The 21,336-nt window shown below is 41.3% G+C and overlaps 1 protein-coding gene across 1 annotated transcript in view; it reads right to left on the bottom strand.

Annotated features, from left to right (window-relative positions):
• Positions 1–21,336, bottom strand: part of L3MBTL2 (L3MBTL histone methyl-lysine binding protein 2) — an 837,765-nt gene that overhangs the window by 321,099 nt on the left and 495,330 nt on the right. The window contains exons 10-11 of the mRNA XM_040406869.1: positions 18,890–18,969; positions 8,372–8,476 (exon numbers count right to left, since the gene is read on the bottom strand). Coding sequence (XP_040262803.1) covers positions 8,372–8,476; positions 18,890–18,969 — 185 coding nt within the window. The remainder of the gene's footprint in view (positions 1–8,371; positions 8,477–18,889; positions 18,970–21,336) is intronic.

Raw genomic sequence — 21,336 nt, 5'->3', positions numbered from 1 at the left:
TGTATAAATCTGGTATCGCCATAATCGTACTGAACCCCAGAATAAGGTTGTCATGGAATTTTTAGCACACAGTAAACTCCATAATATCAAAACCAAAAAAACCTTGGTGGAATTTTAAGGCTACTTTCACACTAGCGTTCGGAGCGGATCCGTCTGATGTTTCATCAGACGGATCCGCTCCGATAATGCAGACGTTTGCATCCGTTCAGAACGGATCCGTCTGCATTATTACTTAGAAAATTTTCAAAGTCTGAAAGTAGCTTCAGACGGATCCATTCAGACTTTACATTGAAAGTCAATGGGGAACGGATCCGCTTGAAGATTGAGCCATATAGTGTCATCTTCAAGCGGATCCGTCCCCATTGACTTACATTGTAAGTGTGGACGGATCCGCTCGCCTCCGCACGGCCAGGCGGACACCCGAACGCTGCAAGCAGCGTTCAGGTGTCCGCTCACTGAGCGGAGCGGAGGCTGAGCGCTGGCAGGCGGATGCATTCTCAGTGGATCCGCCTCCACTGAGAATGCATTGGGGCCAGACGGATGCGTTCGGGGCCGCTCGTGAGCCCCTTCAAACGGAGCGCACGAGCGGACACCCGAACGCTAGTGTGAAAGTAGCCTAAATTGTTTCCAATTTCACCTCACAAAGATTTTTTCCCCGTTTTCCAATAAAACACATGGCAATTTAAATGGTGCCATTAAACAATTAAAGATGTCCAGCAAAAAATAAGCCCTTATATAGATATGTGAATAGAAAAAAATAACAAAAACGTATGGCTCTTGGAAGGTGGGGAAGAAAAAAAACGAAAATGCAAAAACAAAAATGGGCTTTGTGTTGAAGGGGTTAAGTCTCTTAGCATGTAAAATGGCTGCAGGATAACAAAATATTCTTACTTCTATACATTCTTACATTTATGTTTGGGAAAATTATTAGGTGAATTCTGTGATCTTTTATACAGGCCATTTAACACTGCAATCATTAAAATAATTTAATGGGGTTGGCCATTTTCTGGTTACTGTTGACCAATGTGTATGTGAGATATCTACATGGTACTTACTAATATAATCTTTGTTAAAATTCTGCACCATTTTCCTATAAGGTATTCTCCCTTGTTTACAAAGTTATTTTTGCTGTCCATACAGAGGTCCTGTGCATAAGATGGCTGCTGATGGACGATCATGTGACCGGACAGACAAACTCCCAACAGATCAAGTAGATATGAGGCAGGTGCAGTGTATTTAAATGGAGGAGACATCACATGGAGGTGATTTGCCTGGTCACATGACCCTTCATCAGCAGCCATCTTATGGACAGGACCTCTGTATGGACAGCAAAAATAACTTTGTAAACAAGGGAGAATATATTATGAAATATGGAAAATGGTGCAGAATTTCAACAAAGATTAAGTACGTACCATATAATCATCTAACAAACACATTGGTCAACGATAACCAGAAGGTGGCCAACCCCTTTAAGTATATGGTGATACAATGGTTTATATGGTACTTTGTCTCTCATGTCCTGTAGGGATTATTTTATAATGTAATCTTTCAATCATTTTTTCTGACTTACTAATAAAGATTTACCGTAATTATTTTTGACTTAGTGTCTTTATTTTGTTATTTTGGGGGTATCTGTGGCATAAGTTTCTTTAAATGTAAGGCATAAGTCCATCTATGGTTGTTTCCCTGTAGCGAAGGCCTGATCCCTGCATCCCAATACCAGGGAACCGCCAGGACAACAACCTTAGGTTTAGCCCTAAGTCAAACTGGTTAGTTGGCACAGTGGGTCCACACCCACTGTCCGTAACACTGGTAACTGGATAAGTATGAGACTTGGTAGTGATTATTTTTAACACTCATAAATATAAGGTTATGCACATGGGAAGGGAAAATACATGTTACCAGTGTTAAGGACAAATAACCAGTTTGACTTAGGGCTAAACCTAAGGGTGTTGTCCTGGCGGTTCCCTGGTATGGGGATACAGGGATCAGGCCTTCGCTACAGGGAAACAACCAGGCTGGCTACCTCCTGGAGTAGTCCTAGTGTAGTTGGCTACTGACCCATGGGGCTCATAGTCAATAATACTCAGTCAGGAAGCAATAATAGGTTGGAGCAGACAGAGTCCATGTGTAATTCAAGTCTGAGGTCTGCGCAGGCAGCAGTGAGTCAAAATGGAGAACAAGTTATGGTCAGGGCAGGCAGAGGTTCGGTACATGGCTAAACAGACAAGATAGCACACCTTCGCTGGTCAACTAGAAACCTAAGGCCGAATGCACACGGCCGTGGAACATGGACATGAGCGGTCCGTGGTATCCTGGCCTGGCATCCCGCTGACAGCAGGAGCGCACGGCGTCAATGGTTGCTATGACGCCGTGTGCTTCATGCCGCCGCTGCACTACAGTAATACACTCGAATGATCTATACGAGTGTATTACTGTAGTGTAGCGGCGGCATGAAGCAACCAATGGCGCCGTGAGCTCCTGCTGTCAGCGGGATGCCAGGCCGGGATACCACGGACCGCTCACGTCCGTGTTCCACGGCCGTGTGCATTCGGCCTAAAGGTCAGGCACAATCCCACTGGGTAAGGTGCCAAAATTACACAATTGGACTGGTGCATGCCAAGAGACCTTCAAAACAGGTTACAGGCCGCAACCTGCGCATGCCGAAAGGCCTTCACAACAGGATACAAGCTGCAACCTGCAACATTCACTGAAAACTTCAGCAGCCGAAGACCAGATTAGGACCAAAGAGCGGACCTGGAACACCGGATGGGAGAAGAAGCCAGATGGGTGAGTTGCGCAGAACTCGTGGGTCAGCTGTCACGTGAGCAAAGATTACTCCAAGAGGTAGTGGCCTGGTGGTTCCCCTGCAGTGGAGTCCAGATCTTGAATAGGAGTTTACCCTTTGAGGACCATAAGATTACGTCATCAATATAAAAATTATTATATTTGTTTAATATTACAGCTTGTTTTAGGTTGCTCACCTGGTTTTAATCATGTATCAGGTGCTCAAAATCTATCTGATTTACCCAATCAGTAAATTTGAAATCTGAAGTATAATGTATAGACGAGCACTCCTCATCTGGTCTTATGCAGAATTTAATATTTATTGGTTAAAAAATGAAACAAATCATTTTTTTTAAAAGGGATATATATATATACAGTACAGACCAAAAGTTTGGACACACCTTCTCATTCAAAGAGTTTTCTTTATTTTCATGACTATGAAGGCATCAAAACTATGAATTAACACATGTGGAATTATATACATAACAAACAAGTGTGAAACAACTGAAAATATGTCATATTCTAGGTTCTTCAAAGTAGCCACCTTTTGCTTTGATTACTGCTTTGCACACTCTTGGCATTCTCTTGATGAGCTTCAAGAGGTAGTCCCCTGAAATGGTCTTCCAACAGTCTTGAAGGAGTTCCCAGAGATGCTTAGCACTTGTTGGCCCTTTTGCCTTCACTCTGCGGTCCAGCTCACCCCAAACCATCTCGATTGGGTTCAGGTCCGGTGACTGTGGAGGCCAGGTCATCTGGCGCAGCACCCCATCACTCTCCTTCATGGTCAAATAGCCCTTACTTTCCAAGTTTTCCCAATTTTTCGGCTGACTGACTGACCTTAATTTCTTAAAGTAATGATGGCCACTCGTTTTTCTTTACTTAGTTGCATTTTTCTTGCCATAATACAAATTCTAACAGTCTATTCAGTAGGACTATCAGCTGTGTATCCACCTGACTTCTCCTCAACGCAACTGATGGTCCCAACCCCATTTATAAGGCAAGAAATCCCACTTATTAAACCTGACAGGGCACACCTGTGAAGTGAAAACCATTTCAGGGGACTACCTCTTGAAGCTCATCAAGAGAATGCCTAGAGTGTGCAAAGCAGTAATCAAAGCAAAAGGTGGCTACTTTGAAGAACCTAGAATATGACATATTTTCAGTTGTTTCACACTTGTTTGTTATGTATATAATTCCACATGTGTTAATTCATAGTTTTGATGCCTTTAGTGTGAATCTACAATTTTCATAGTCATGAAAATAAAGAAAACTCTTTGAATGAGAAGGTGTGTCCAAACTTTTGGTCTGTACTGTATATATGAAGGAGAGTGATGGGGTGCTGCGCCAGATGACCTGGCCTCCACAGTCACCGGACCTGAACCCAATCGAGATAGTTTGGGGTGAGCTGGACTGCAGAGTGAAGGCAAAAGGGCCAACAAGTGCTAAGCATCTCTGGGAACTCCTTAAAGACTGTTGGAAGACCATTTCATATTTGTTTTCAGTTGTTTCACACTTGTTTGTTATGTATATAATTCCACATGTGTTAATTCATAGTTTTGATGCCTTCATAGTCATGAAAATAAAGAAAACTCTTTGAATGAGAAGGTGTGTCCAAACTTTTGGTCTGTACTGTATATATATATATATATATATATAAAAAGTGTGTGATATACAGATAAAATGGTGTATACAAATGCTTATTGGAATTCCCACACAGACGTAAAATCAATATGAACTTGATTGCATTGGTGCAATTGTGCAAAAAAAGTGAATGTGCACTGAATACTGTGGAATAAATCAATAAAAAATGTAAAAAAATTTATATGAATAAAAAAAAAAATTATATATATATGATGAAATAAAATGTCCAATCTAGTTGGCGAGTTGATCCTAGTACTGGTGAATTAATTAGTATTATTATTCTTGATAGATGATCAAAAGGTAGGTGAAAAATATACAGTATATAAAATGAGAAAAATATGTCACTGTGATACAAATAGTCCAAAATCTTCTCCTATAGATTTGTGTTCTCCTTTCCTCTGTGGGGTGATTTTTATTTTTCTATAATGGTTAATGCTGTAAGTAGTGATAAATAGCTAGCATTTGTAATGTCCCAATTGGTTAACAATGATAAATAAAGTTCTGCTGGATACTGTTGCATCACTACATTGAAATACTGCAACAGTATCCAGCAGAACTTTATTTATCATTGGGACATTACAAATGCTAGCTATTTATCACTACTTACAGCATTAACCATTATAGAAGAATAAAAATCACCCCACAGAGGAAAGGAGAACACAAGAAGATTCTGGACTATTTGTATCACAGTGACATATTTTTCTCATTTTATATATATTTTTCACCTACCTTTTGATCATCTATCAAGAATATTAATACTAATTAATTCACCAGCACTAGGAACAACTCGCCAACTAGATTGGACATTTTATTTCATCATATATATATATATATATATATATATATATATATATAAAAGAAAAAATAATGGCGGCACTGGAAACAGGTAGTATGGGTGCTACGTCCAGGGATATAGCTGCTTACCCCAAATAGACAAAGTAGAAACACGGACAGCACTCCAAGTAGAAAAGTGGTATGTAATCACCCATGCAGATGGCCATCTGCATGGGTGATTACATACCACTTTTCTACTTGGAGTGCTGTCCGTGTTTCTACTTTATATATATATATATATATATATATATATATATATATATATAATTTTTATTTATATACATTTTTTATTGTTCTATTTTTTATTGATTTATTCCACAGTATTCACTGCACATGCACTTTTTTTTGCACAATTGCACCAATGCAATCAAGTTCCTATTGATTTTACGTCCGTGTGGGAATTCCAATAAGCATTTGTATATGCCATTTTATCTGTATATCACACACTTTTTATATATATATATATCCCTTTTTAAAAAAATGATTTGTTTCATTTTTTAACCAATAAATATTAAATTCTGCATAAGACCGGATGAGGAGTGCTCGTATTTGAACAATAAATAAAGCTAGATCCATTTGTTGATAAGAACTAATATTTTGACTCAAAAAAAAAAATATTATTTTAAAGTTCTTCATCAGATGATACAGCAATTAAAAACATGGGACAAATACGTCCCTTGGTCCTCAAAGGGTAAAGGGTGAAGACAAATCACTGACAAGCTGGTGTTGGTATACGTTCCACCATCAAAAATAGAAATCACTGTAGTACGGAACGCTATAGGGATTAGATAAAACTAATACTTTATTAAATTTACAAAAAATATGTGAGGAAAGGAAACCTACTAGCTATATAAAATTCTAAGTGACCAGATCTATCCACGGATCCTGATGCGAATCGAGGTAACACATGGAAAGCCACGATCAGCGGTACCGCTCAGGTGTGGATAAGGTCACTAAGAAATCCACTTCTGGTGCACTACTAATGGTTGCAACACCACGCCTGCCGGCCGTAGTGATCTAACACACCCAAAAGTGTGTACCGTGGCACGGACGAGGTGCTCAGCTCAATCACCCAGTTTAGATGGCCCTGCACTAAATTAACCTGATCAAGAACCACCTGTTCAGGGATATGAATCAGATGTCCGAATGTCAGCCCCATGAGCACGAATCAAGGGACACTAACTACCTGGGTGTGAGCAAAAAAGCTTGAGTGCACCTGTTCACATACTACAGAGGGCTGGATTAACGTAGACCACTTCTGTTGTGTGAACGCAAATCAAGCGTAGTTCAAAAAACATGGGTTTGCCCCCACTAATCGCTCGACGCGTTTCGTCATGTTTGTCCCTTGATTCGTGCTCATAGGGCCGACATTCAGACATCTGGTTCATATCCCTGAACAGGTGGTTCTTGATCAGGTCGGATCCAATGAGTAGATGTAGAGAGCCACTGATGAAGGGGTCAACTGCTCTAACCCCGAAACGCGTTTGGTAACGGACCCCCATGTTTGGAGGTGAACAATTTAATGTTATAACAATCTTGAGAACGCCAACTGCAGGAGGTCTTTGCTGGACAAGGGAAGCTTACCTTCAGCGAAACTACGTGGACTTCCGGCGGTGGCGTGGGATCCTTTCGAAGAACAAACAGCCCTCGGGACCGAAGCACCGATACATACAGCAGGTGCACCGAGACGAGGATAGGAGATTTTGTCGAAAACCCTCCGGGTAAGATCGAATTGTCTACGAAAATTAAGCGATCGCTTTTCGAAAATTACAGCGGGACACCGCTGTCTCAGGCTAAGGAGCAGAACACCGCTCTGTGTATAGCTACTATTAATCGAGACCTGAGATTGGAGTGTTATTAATCGAGATCTGAGATTGGAGTGTTATTAATCGAGACCTGAGATTGGAGTGTTATTAACATTAACTGAACTCTAATTGTGGATATCCAGAGTTTTTAAAGAAACTTTTGATATTTTTGGAGGCAAAGTTTCTATTGATGGATTTTTATTGTTGGATTGCCAATTGTGTTTTACCTTAATTCACAATGTCGTTTTAGCATGCACATTTTATCACTTATGCTGCTATATACATGTAATTAATATTGTGAATTATTCAAACTATTAACTGTGAACGACGTATTTTAGATATATTAATAAAAATTTTATGCACCAATACCCACTGTTCCCATTGCTTTAGAGAGTGCCCCACTGTTATTTATTCATTACTACAACCCTTTTCAGATTTGGTGATCTGTTAGTGGGTGCACCTCACGTTGTTCCCTGATCACTCTAGTGCAACATATTCCTTTTTTTAAATTTTATAAAGTATTAGTTTTATCTATTCCCTATAGCGTTCCGTACTACAGTGATTTATAAAGGGTGAAGACCACTTAGATAATGCCCTTAGAAGTAGCCTCAAGTCAAATTTATTCAAGTGACACAGCGAATCCACATCCTCTTCGTAACAGTACTTTCAATTGAGAGATAATCCACTACTAACAGACCCCTAATGTGTATGGCAACGTTTAGGATTTCAGATTCCTGGTTATCAGTTTACAGAAGTGCTAGTGTGTACAAAAACATCAAAGATTTTAGATGTTACCGATCATAGCCACTTATATAAGCATATGAAACATACACAATGATTTTTTTGAAAATTACTTCTTAGACCGGATGTAAAACTCAATTTATGTTAAAGGATCTGACGTGAATAGGTGCAACTGACTGACTGCACTAGCAACTGTACCACCCAGAATACAGTTGCAGATGACAATTTTAAATAAGGGCTCATTCACACGACTGTACGGGTCTGCATCTGTTCCGCAATTTTGCGGAACGGGGGTGGACCTATTCATTTCAATGGGGCTGCAAAAGTTGCTCCATTCCATGGCTCTGCAAAAAAGACAGAGCAAGCCCTATTCTTGTCCGTAATTGTGGACAATAGGCATTTCTATAATAGGCCGCCTGTTCCGTTTTGCAAATTTGCATAATGCACACGGGCGGCATCTGTGTATTGCGGATCTGCAATTTGCGGACCGCAAAACATGATGCAGTTGTGTGAATGCTACTTAACTGGTAATAAGGAAGTTAATATTGTTATAAACTACTAACCTTGCATACAGTAGCTACACATATGTTACCAACATTAAGAGGGTCAATGGCTTCAAGTTTCATTCCTTCCTCAAACCAGATATCTTTTGGATAAACAATTCTCCCCTAAAAGAAATACAGAAATGTAAAATAGTTTTATTAGCTTGTCCTCCAATGACAGTTTGGCATATAAGGGTAATTGTCACTCAATTCCATATGGATAACTTATACTCTACAATTTTACGGCTAATATTTTCATCAGGGTTCACATTATAAGATGTCTGATACTACAGCATAATTACCATGTTGGTCTATCTTTTCTTTGATAAATATGAAAAAATGGACGCGAAGGATCCATTATATGACAGACATCCATTATATGACAGGCACCAACAGTGTTCATTGGCGTCCAAAGACTATAATGGGGTCTGTTGGGTTTCCATTAATGTGCCTCCTGGACACAGCAGAACAGCAAGCAGTGGTATTTTGACTTGCATTTTTTGTGTACATTTTATGTAAAGTTAGACGAGGATTTTGGAGCAGAAGTATGTTTTCTGCCAATATTAACTATGAATAAGAATTTTGCATGATAAAACCTGGGAATAAGTTGGTCATTTATCATTCAAGGCATATAGCTGAAGCAGATCTGTCAAGAGCATATGCTGCCTCAAGGTTGTATTAAACTGGCCAATTGTTTGGCCAATAAACACTAATGAGCGTTGACATGAACGCTCGTTAGCGAAAATCTTGCAGTGCAATATTAAGGTTGTCCATAGGGCAATTCTGACTTTTAAGCATACTTAAAAATTAGTGCTTGCCAGCGGCAGATCATGCTGTCTAATAGCGATCTGCTGTCGGCAAACCTCTAGGCAGTATGGGGACAAGCGATGGCATAGTGATCACTCCCCCCCCATGTTGCGGAGAAAACAACTGCATGTAACAGCAGCATTCTCCTCTAATAGCTAGCAAGCGATTGCCGGGAGAAACCGCTTCCCTCCCAACAATAGCTTGCTCAATCAGCTTGTGTAATACAGGCTTTAGTAAAGAGCAGCATTTTATGGTACCTTCGTTGAGCTATTATTCCAAAAGGCACAACAAATTACAATACTAGTAATGTGGTGTGCAGATAACAGCATGTATAAATCTACTATATTCTTAAAGGGGTATACCCTTTTATACTGATAGCCTATTGATGTTTTCAGCAGTCTAAGTAGGTGCCAAAACTACACAGGTCTGTCTATTGTGTAGTGGATAGGTCTGGTTACTGCAGTGCTACTCCCACTGAAGTGAATTGGAGCAGTACTACAGTAACCAGCATAATCCACTAATGGACAGAGATGTGTAGTTCCAATGTCGGAGCTACTGCAGAACAGCAGGGGTCCCGGCTGTTGGACCTCCAACGATCAGATACTAAAGGCCTATCCTGAGGATAGGTCATCAATATAAAACACTGGTTTTTTAGCTTGGTTGCTCCACTGCGCTCCCAGGATGTCCACTTTTGTTTTCATGTCACTGCAGCCAATTATTGGCAGCAGCGGTGATCTGCTCTCCTTACGTCATGTGACCATTTGACAGGAAGCAAGGGAAGTAGATCACCACTGCGGCCAGCGATTGACTGCAGCTGCATCAAAACGGATAGTCGAGGAGAGAAGGAGAGGAGAGCCAGTACTGGGAAGCATGTAAATAGGCTTCCCTTCGCACGTTTGCCCAAGAGGGGGGTTTGCCAAAAACCCCCAAAGTGCACAACCCCTTCAAGTCCATAACTCTAAGCCTGTCCAATCAATCTTTTTTTTTTTTGTATAATCTCTTTTTATTATTTCAATTATTTCAAGTAGTAATAATAAAACAGTAGCGTATAACAATTGAGATACACAGCGTGTAAAATTATAAAACATCATTGCAGCATGACATAGTATACAGCTGTATATGTATATCACATCATAATGTACAAAGGGTACAAAAAATACAAATAAACATAAAAAGTGAAAAGAACTAGGCTCAGTAGCAGCAGGAGAGCAATAAGTCTCATAGGGGGTATTTTGCTAATGAAGTGGTAAGAAGTTGTATATAACTATGCATAAATAAGTATGAGTAAGTCTTTCTCATAAATATTGATCTTAATGATAATGATGAATGGGGACAACATTTAAGTTACTAGAGTACATGGAGGATCTTGTTTCTTAGATCGAACACATGTTCTCTTGACGGCTCTGTACTTCAACCTGATCCAAGGTGTTTCAGTCTCTTATTGCCTGGGCCTCTTTCCAAGGTTGCCAAACCTTAAGGTATTTAAGTCTAGTTTATTACTATGTCTATTACTATGGAACCAACCCAACAATTCCTCCATTCTATGAAGCTGTTGCATTTTATTAAACCACATTTTTATATTTGGGGGTGTGGAATCTCTCCACTTAGTGGTGATGAGTAGTTTTGCTGTTGCAATCATATGTGTAGGAAGGTTGTCTTTAGTAGGTTGAAAGTTGAGATCCAGAGCAGTACTAGCTCAGGAGTTAGTTTGATAGAAGTAGAACAAATAGCATTTATGGAATCTTCTACATCCCTCCAATATTGTGATACCATAGGGCAAGACCACCAGATGTGGAGCATGGAACCCACATCCGATTGGCATCTCCAGCACTGATCAGTAGGAGAGACTCCAATAGAGGCTAGGTAAACAGGTGTTTTGTACCACCTAGTGATAATTTTGTAGGAGTTTTCCTGGTAACGGATGCAGTTAGAGAAACCTTTTGAATGGGAAAGGACATAAGTTGATTCATTATCCGATAAACATCTTCCTAATTCTTTTTCCCAGTAACATAAGTAATAGGGTTTGGATATACTGGTAAGATTCAGTAAGTTATTATAGATAACAGATAGTGATTTTTTCAATGGTGAAGGGAGGGCTGTGAGGTTTTCCAACCACGTGGGATCGAGGAATGTTGGGGTAGCAGTTTTTTCGTATTTCTTACATATGTTATTAAAGTCCCAAACTTGTAGGAGGGTCTCTTTCCAGTTTAATGTGAATATTTTCCAAGGAGATTATGTGGTTGTTTTTTTCATCTCGCCTATCTTTGTTCCTCCCAGAGAGTGCCACCAACTCTTCTCCCTCCCCCCCATTTTGTCAAAGAGATAAGGTAACACACTAAGTGGGGCAATTTTTGACACTTTACTTCCATTTTAAGGGGAGGCTGGGGAGTTTCGATAACTATTAAGCATACTCTTTGTTAGGATGCACATCTTAGGGCAGAGAGAGAGCGGGACCTCCCTTAACCACAATAGAGCATGTCTATGCACTTCCAGTAGAGTTCTTTCTATATCTAGGTAAGGTGCCTCCAATTTGTCATTTGCAAGGAGTGCCCATCTGGATAGCTGGATAGCCTTGTTATACACTGATATATCAGGCAGTGAGATACCACCTTTACTCTTCTTTTGGGTTAGGAGTGAGAAGGCTATTCTAGGTCTCCTGTTCCTCCACAAAAAGGAAGTGAATAAACTCCTAATTTGAGCCAAGTAGGAGGACGGTAGGTGTATCGGGATAGCCTGCAGGACTTATAGAAATTGAGGTAGAACAAACGTGGACAATAGTTTTTTTCTACCAAACCATGACATGTATGGCACCTTTAAAGAGGAGATAAAGGATCTAACCTTGGATAGTAATGGAGTGTAATTAAGCTTAAACAGTAGGTTCAGGTCAGCTGGGACATGCACACCCAGAAACTTGATGGCTGTTGGGGGCCATTTAAAAGGAGAAGAACGTTTGAGCGGGGCTAAAATGGTGGGTGAAATGTTAATCGGAAGGGCCTCTGATTTGGAAAAGTTGATCTTGAAATTAGAGAGCACACCGTATTGGTTAAATATGGACATGATAATGGGGAGGGCCTCAATCGGATTGGATACTATAATTAAGAGGTCGTCAGCAAATGCTGCAGACCTATGATGATATTGACCCAGGGGGATACCCTGTATTTTATCAGATTGTCTGACTTTTAGAATTAGCATTTCTAGACATAAGATGAATAGGGAAGGGGAGAGGGAACAACCTTGCCTAGTCCCATTTCTGATGGAGAAGGCATCCGACAGAGTACCATTTACCAGCACTTGCGCAGTTGGGCAGGTATATAGTGAGAAAATAGCTGTGACAAACACAGAGGGAAAACCAAATTTCATAAATGTAGCTTTCATAAAGTCCCAGTTGACCCTGTCGAATGCCTTCTCCGCATCAGTGCCCAACAACAACATGGGTGTATTCCTTACATGAGCATTGTGAATCAGGTGTACCAGTCTCCATATGTTGTTTTCCCCCTCCCTTCCAGGGAAAAACCCTACTTGTTCCGGATCAATAAGCTTGTTTAACAGGGGGGATATTCTGTATGCCAGTAATTTAGACCACCATTTCAAGTCACAGTTGAGTAAAAAGATGGGCCTATAGCTCCCACAGTCCTCGGGGTCTTTCCCTTCTTTGTGTACAGTCGTGGCCAAAAGTTTTGAGAATTACATAAATATTGGAAATTGGAAAAGTTGCTGCTTAAGTTTTTATAAAAGCAATTTGCATATACTCCAGAATGTTATGAAGAGTGATCAGATGAATTGCATAGTCCTTCTTTGCCATGAAAATTAACTTAATCCCCAAAAAACCTTTCCACTGCATTTCATTGCTGTCATTAAAGGACCTGCTGATATCATTTCAGTAATCGTCTTGTTAACTCAGGTGAGAAGGTTGACAAGCACAAGGCTGGAGATCATTATGTCAGGCTGATTGGGTTAAAATGGCAGACTTAACATGTTAAAAGAAGAGTGATGCTTGAAATCATTGTTCTTCTATTGTTAACCATGGTGACCTGCAAATAAATGCGTGCAGCCATCATTGCGTTGCATAAAAATGGCTTCACAGGCAAGGATATTGTGGCTACTAAGATTGAACCTCAATCAACAATTTATAGGATCATCAAGAACTTCAAGGAAAGAGGTTCAATTCTTGTTAAGAAGGCTTCAGGGCATCCAAGAAAGTCCAGCAAGCGCCAGCATCGTCTCCTAAAGAGGATTCAGCTGCGGGATCGGAGTGCCACCAGTGCATTGCTCAGGAATGGCAGCAGGCAGGTGTGAGCGCATCTGCACTCACAGTGAGGCGAAGACTTTTGGAAGATGGCCTGGTGTCAAGAAGGGCAGCAAAGAAGCCACTTCTCTCCAAAAAAAACATCAGGGACAGATTGATCTTCTGCAGAAAGTATGGTGAATGGACTGCTGAGGACTGGGGCAAAGTCATATTCTCCGATGAAGCCTCTTTACGATTGTTTGGGGCATCTGGAAAAAGGCTTGTCCGGAGAAGAAAAGGTGAGCGCTACCATCAGTCCTGTGTCATGCCAACAGTAAAGCATCCTGAGACCATTCATGTGTGGAGTTGCTTCTCATCCAAAAGAGTGGGCTCACTCACAATTTTGCCCAAAAACACAGCCATGAATAAAGAATGGTACCAAAACACCCTTCAACAGCAACTTCTTCCAACAATCCAACAACAGTTTGGTGAAGAACAATGCATTTTCCAGCACAATGGAGCACCGTGCCATAAGGCAAAAGTGATAACTAAGTGGCTCGGGGACCAAAACTTTGACATTTTGGGTCCATGGCCTGGAAACTCCCCAGATCTTAATCCCATTGAGAACTTGTGGTCAATCCTCAAGAGGCGGGTGGACAAACAAAAACCCACTAATTCTGACAAACTCCAAGAAGTGATTATGAAAGAATGGGTTGCTATCAGTCAGGAATTGGCCCAGAAGTTGAGAGCATGCCCAGTCGAATTGCAGAGGTCTTGAAAAATAAGGGCCAACACTGCAAATACTGACTTTTTGCATAAATGTCATGTAATTGTCGATAAAAGCCTTTGAAACGTATGAAGTGCGTGTAATTATATTTCACTACATCACAGAAACGACTGAAACAAAGATCTAAAAGCAGTTTAGCAGCAAACTTTGTGAAAACTAATATTTGTGCCATTCTCAAAACTTTTGGTCACGACTGTAGAATTGTTATATGTGCCCTTAAGGTCTGGGGAGCTAGAGAATATCCACCCAGCAGTGAATTGCAGAGGTCCGTGAAGTGAGGAAGTAAAAACTGTTTGAATTTTTTATAGTAGATAATAGGGAGTCCATCTGGACCAGGGCTCTTCCCTATAGGGATGGAACTGAGGACTTTTTCTACTTCAGACATTGAAAAGGGTTTAAGGAGTTGCTGTCGTTCCTCTCCAGATAATGTGGGGGATTTAATTGAATCCAGGAACTCTGCAAGGAGAGATTCATAAGGTTTTCCTTGTAAATTAGGATCCACAACTGATGAAGGGAGGTTATATAGATTAGTATAGAATGACTGGAAGGCTTTAGCAATGAGAGGGGTAGAGGTGACTCTCAAAGATGGGCTGGACCTTATTGATGAAAAAAAGTTTTTTTCCCTCCTCTTTTTAATTAAGTGAGTCATCATTTTGTTCCCTTTGTCACCGTGTTCATAAATTCTACTTTTTAGGCGGAGAGAGAGATCGAGCCTCCTTAATGTTAAGAAGGTCTTTGACCCTACGTCTAAGTGTGATCAAAGCCTCTTTATGCACATCAGAATGCGTTAATTTATGCAGTTTTTCCTGTGTTTGGATCTGGGAAAGCAACGACATCAACTCCTTTGTGGCTTTCTTCTTAACATAAGAACCCAGAGCTATCAGTTCACCCCTTATGTAGGCCTTGTGGGCCTACCAAAGTATTGGTGTGGAAGTTTCCGGTGAGGTGTTAGTTTTGAAGTAGTGTTGTAGCTTATCTCCCAATGCCTTTAAGTGTGTCTGTGTTTCAAAAAGTGTGGTATTCAACCTCCACGACCATGCCTTGTGTGGGAGACATTGGAGAGAGAGTGACAACATGACAGGGGCATGATCTGATATCACCAGATTCCCAATATTTGCACTCTTCACCATTGTTATATGGGAGTCAGGCATTAGTAGATAGTCAATGCGGCTATATGAGTTGTGAACGTGTGAGAAAAAAGTGTAATCCCTGTCTGTGGGATGAATAGTCCTCCAGACATCAACCAGACGCATCTCCGCCAATGCTATCATTAATTTAATCATTTGTTTCCTTGGAATTTTGGAGGAACCTTGAGACGGGGTGTCTAAGGAGATATTAAGTATAATGAGGTTTGGCAGCACTACTGTCCCACATAAGGAAAAGCCGTTAAGAAATACCTTGAGGGTAATGATGGTGCACGCAGATGAGGACCCTGGCTGATGATCCCGACTTCAGAATAAATATATAAAAAATCTGCAGCACTCATCAATGTAGTAAATCCAAAGTGGTTTATTCCATAAACAGCAAGGTGATGCGACGTTTCTTGCTTGAGAAAGACCTGGTTAGGTCGAAATGTCGCATCACCTTGCTGTTTATGGAATAAACCCCTTTGGATTTACTACATTGATGAGTGCTGCGGATTTTTTGTATTTTTATTAAGGAGATATTAAGGTCACCACCCACTATCAGCATTCCTTCAGTATACTCTCTAATCGTCTTGAGCGTCCTGATTAACCAAGGGACTTGGTGTGAATTAGGTGCGTATACATTAGCTATAGTGATTTTTAAATTAAAAATTGTGCCCTGTATAATGAGCAGACGGCCACCAGGATCTATGTGAGATTTAACAAGACGAAAAGGGATGGAGGAACTGATGGCTATAGACACTCCCCTAGAAGCAGATGAGTGCGTGGCATGAAACCATTGTGAATATTTAGATGTGGATAGAGAGGGTATATGGTTATGGCGGAAATACGTCTCCTGCCACATGACTATATCTGCTTTCTGTTTAAGTAGTAGGTTGAAGATCTGTTTCCTTTTTTGGGGAATATTAAGCCCGTTCACATTATGAGACCATACATTTAAATTAGCCATAACTCCATTCAGAGAAGTACATTACACAGCCTACCGCGAGCCTAATAAGGGAGGAAACTAACAGGAACCAATTTTTACAACACAGTGGTAACAGACAGGGGATTGGTAGATGTGGTTGATACAGCCTTTAACTGAGGTGTTTGCGTTTCAACGAGACCCCCCATGTCCCCCTCTGTGTATAGATGGAGAAGATGGGTTCGGCCCGGAGGAACACAACACCCCCGCTAGGAAGGGAGGAAAGCCATTTACAGAAAGACTAGCTGCTTTTTGTAGACAGCTGGAATTACACATAGCATTGCATAACGGGTTTGAACTAGGAGGTCTCAATAGACCTTAAAGGTGAAAAAGCAATAGAAAAAGGAAACTTTCTTAATGCTTAATGAGAAGAAGTGAACTATAAATGTAGCTCTAAGATCACCATCCACTGAAAGAATAATGGACTGGCGACCCCAGAGACATGAACACAATGCAGACCATAACAAGGTGAATATACGACCTGCAGTGAAACATATAACTGATCTGTTGAGAGAAACAGTTAGAGGGCCGCCTAATGACCCTTTAATGTCGCATCTGGTGTAGAAGGATAGAGGCGACTTTGAAGATGTAGTTGGGGTGGACTCTCGTCAACCTTTAAGTGTTCTTCTTATACTTTGGGGACTTTGGTTTCTTGACCACTTGCCATGTTGGGATCTCAGGTAAGTCCGGAATCTGAAGTTCCTCTGACACAGGCATCCATGGTTGAACTTCCACTGGTTCCATATCTAGCTTTTCCCAAGCTGCTGATAAGTCCTGTGGCGTTCTAATCACAATTTGCTGGCCTGCTTTTGAGGTAGCCAGGCCAAAGGGAAACAACCACCGCACTGGCAGTTTGTGCGCACGAAGTGCATCTGTGAAAGGTTTTAGGGCTCTGCGTAAATCGGAGGCTTCTGCTCCTTCTGACATGGCACAGGAGCTTTCTCCATCCGAGTCTTCCGGCTGCACGGCTGCTCTAGCTCCCTCCGGCGCCATCTTGTTTCTGCATGCCGGGGAATAACCTCTCTTTTTGAGAAAACGGTCCATTTCAGACTGTGTGTGGACCAATCTTTGTGAGCCTGGGGTGTTCTCACTTCTTTCTCTGTTAGTTTTCACCATGTTAGGGGGATAGATTACCCGTAAAGCAGCCACGTCTGTGAGGAACTCTGAGATCAGGCGTCCATCTCGGCTAGCTCCGCCCCCCCTGTCCAATCAATCTTGATGGCCGCTTAATTATCAAACAATAGCTAGAGGGACAGCAGACACAAAAACAGAGCTGGGCTTGGTAAGGTCACAGTCATTTTTCATGGGCGTATAACTACTTCAAGAGGAGGCTGCAAGCATGCACTCACTCTGCATTAAAATGAATGGGAGTTCTAAAATATGTGATTGCTCATAACTACGTTGCAAGGCAACAGCTCTCTGCAAACCAAATAAAGTACAAAAATGCATAATAATTGCTAATGCTATACTTATAAATTAGAGATGCTTGGCAAATACATTTTGTACAAAATTATTTGAGCCCGTCTGATGCACGTCAAGGCGATCTCTGTAAGACAGGTCCTAACACTAAATACTACCCTTTATGTGCCATGACGGCTACCATACAATTCAGGGAGTGTAGGTCCCACATGCATGCCGGGCCTGCTTTAATTTCTGTTATCTTTGGTGCCAAAATGGCCTCCATTATATCCAAGGTGTGCAGGTACCAAGGATGTGCTGACTGACCCCCTTTTTCTTTGCAGTTTGTACTGGAGGTGTGGCTGACACCTCAGTCGTGCACTCCTGACCAGCTCGTCTGCCCCATAGGCTGATTTTAATTGTGTGAGTATATAGCTTAGCCTGCTCTCCCTCATTCACTGGAAGCCATTTGGCACCAGGAGAGGTATAGTGTGGACTCTCATTGCAGTCTTTGGTGGCCATTTGGCACCAGGAGAGGTGTGGAGTGGGCTTGGCATGCATGTTGGTACCTGCACTCCTTGGATATAATGGAGGCCATTTTGGCACCATAGATGACAGAAATGAAAGCAGGCCCAGCATGCATGTGGAACTTACACTCCCTGAATTGTATGGAAGCCGTCATGGCACATAAAGGGTAGTATATAGTGTTAGGAACCCGTCTTACAGAGATCGCCTTGACGTGCGGCATACGGGCTCAAATATTTTTGTACAAAATGTATTTGCCAAGCATCTCTAATTTATAAGTATAGCACTAGCAATTATTATGCATTTTTGTACTTTATTTGGGTTGCAGAGAGCTGTTGCATTGCATGTTTTCTTTTACAGTGTTGTTTTCAGCCATAGCAACGTGCCCCTGCGCATTGGGATGTGCTGACTGACCCCCTTTTTCTTTGCTGCTCATAACTACCTCTTCACTGATAATCACAAATAGAAGCCCTTCTTTCTTGGGACCAGTAAAGGTTGGCTGAGAATCTACCTGATCACCAAACTATCTACAAAGAATCACCAAACCATCAACTTTTACAAGCTGTGTAGGGACTTGCAGGTCATAAAGCAGTGTTACAAGCTTATCTCTAAATTATGACAAAATAAACATATCCACAAAAGATGTATTGGGGAACAATAAAATATTTACTAAGAATTAAAAACATACCGGTTTAAAAAGAGGTGCAACAGCATCACAGTATACTTTGCGCACAGTCGGATGAGAGAATAATTCATTCCGCTTCTCTTCTATGAAAGATTAGGATTATTACATCAATGAAGTGCAACTCACATACACAGGGGCACATGAACAAGGGGCAAAGCGAACAAGATAAATCTGGAAGAAGCAAAATACTGCAGATCTGCTACATCCATGCCATGTATGCATAAACATATATTGATAATGTCACAGTGGCTCTCCTATTCCAGGCTTCTGGATTAAGGTGCATTACCACCGGCGTACCCTCCGCCGATTGGTAAACTAAATTGGTATGTAATATTATGGAAGGCACTCTGTATTCATGCCACACCGGAGAATATAGACTGATTTGATCAGTATAAAATATATTTTAAAAAGTATTTATTAAAAAAACAATGAATTATATATATTCCTTAATGTGTCATGATTCATATGCACATTATTATAACATGACTAGCAGAAGGACTCGGCTTCGCACGGGTGTATTTCATCTATTTCATTTAATGTTTGTGTATGTCATTAAAAGATATTGCCAGTATCCCCCATAAAAGTGACCTCTACAGCACCCCGCTAATTAACACTGACCTCCATAGATGAACGTCCCCTTAACTGTGAACTCCACAGATCCCTATCGCCTTAACGTAGACCTCCACAGTGCCTGCCCCCTTATCAGTGATCTCCACAGTGCCTGCCCCCTTATCAGTGACCTCAACAGCATCCCGCCCCCTTAACAGTAACCTCCACAGCAGCCTGGTTTTGGGCGGGACAGTCCGGCTTTCATTCATCCTGTCCTCCGTCTGGCGCAGGGCCTGGACGGACACAGGGATGTTATTTTGAACAGCTCACTCAACACTGTGCTGTCTGAGCATGAGCTGCAGGGAGAAAGTAACCCTCCCTCGATCCCCTGCAGCTGACAGAAGTTGATTTTTACCTTCATTTTTTCAATCCCCGTCGCATGCGAAGTGGGAGGGGGTGTGGCTTAGCAGGACCTGGGGGCGGTGTTTTTAAGTCCGTCTTTTGAGGGTGGCCTAAATGGCCACACTACATGCCCCTGAACTGTGACCTCCACAGCACTCCGCTCCCTTAACAATGTCATCCACAGCGCCGTGTCCCTTTAAAGCTGACCTACAGTAGTGAGGAAAAATGGTAGGGTTGTTATGGAAACCTGGTGCAAAACTGTCTGTATGTGGAGACTAAGTGCCTGCAAGCTTCTATTGGCTGATAAGGGCCATGTGACCAGGCTTCTATTGGCTAATGCATTTTTTGGGAATATCTCACGCAGGGATGTCCTTTTGAACAGCTCACTCTCAGACAGCAGCAGTGTGCTGTCTGAGTGTGAGTTGCAGGGAGAAAGTCACTAGCCCTCCCACCCCTGCAGCTGACGGAAGTTGATTTTTACCTTCATTTTTTCAAACCCTGTAGGCTGTGGAGTGGGCGTGGCCTAACCTGCTTAGGGGCGTGGTTTAGTGGGACCTGGGGCAGGGTTTTTAAGTTCACAGTTTTTAATGGCCACCCTACCTACCCCCTGAACTGTCGCCTCCACAGCACTCCGCTCCCTTAACAGTGTCATCCACATAGCCTGCCCCTTTAAAGCTGACCTGAAGCAGTGAAGGAAAATGGCAGGGTTATTATAGAAACCTGGTGTAAAACTGTGTGTATGTGGAGACTAAGGACCTGTGAGCTTCTATTTGCTGATAAGGGACATGTGACCGTGTGTATGGCAGTTGGGATATGAAGAGAAACACCTGCAGGCTTCTATTGGCTAATGTAGGTCATGTGATGTGCCATATTTATATTTTTAGGGTATATGTTTGGAACTGTATGTTCTAGGTAGCAAGGGATGTGTATACCAAGTTTAGTTGAAATAGATGGTTGAGTTTTTGAGTGATCGCGGAACATACATACATACATACATATATACGTCCTTTTTATATATATATATATATATATATATATATATATATATATATATAATAAAGAAAGACACCGCAGCACGTCCGTTTGGTGAAGAAAGTGGGACCCTTTATAAAAACGGACGTGCTGCGGTGTCTTTCTTTATTCTATATTGTACACCTTGGAAAGGTGTTTTTCGCCGCTGGCACCCATACTAGACTACCAGGAGTGCTGCCTTGATTTCTTTTCCTATATATATATATATATATATATATATATATATAGGCAATGAAAGTCCGCAGCACTCCTTAAAAGATAAAATGTGCTCTTTATTCACACATATCAAGTGACAACGTTTTGGTTCTCTCACAGAACCTTTCTCAAGTCAGGTGAAACATAAAGTGCAATAGTGCCAGTATAAGTACATAGTAAGATTGTTACCAATTAGTTAATTAACCAATACAAAAACGTGCACTCCCCTTTATAGGAATGTTACAATTCATTCATTTACACCACATCTCAAT

The sequence above is a fragment of the Bufo bufo genome, chromosome 9, assembly GCF_905171765.1.
Source record: "Bufo bufo chromosome 9, aBufBuf1.1, whole genome shotgun sequence".
Classification (NCBI taxonomy): domain Eukaryota; kingdom Metazoa; phylum Chordata; class Amphibia; order Anura; family Bufonidae; genus Bufo; species Bufo bufo.
The sequence above is the reverse complement of the archived record's forward strand: the minus strand, read 5'-3'. Positions and strand labels throughout refer to the sequence as shown.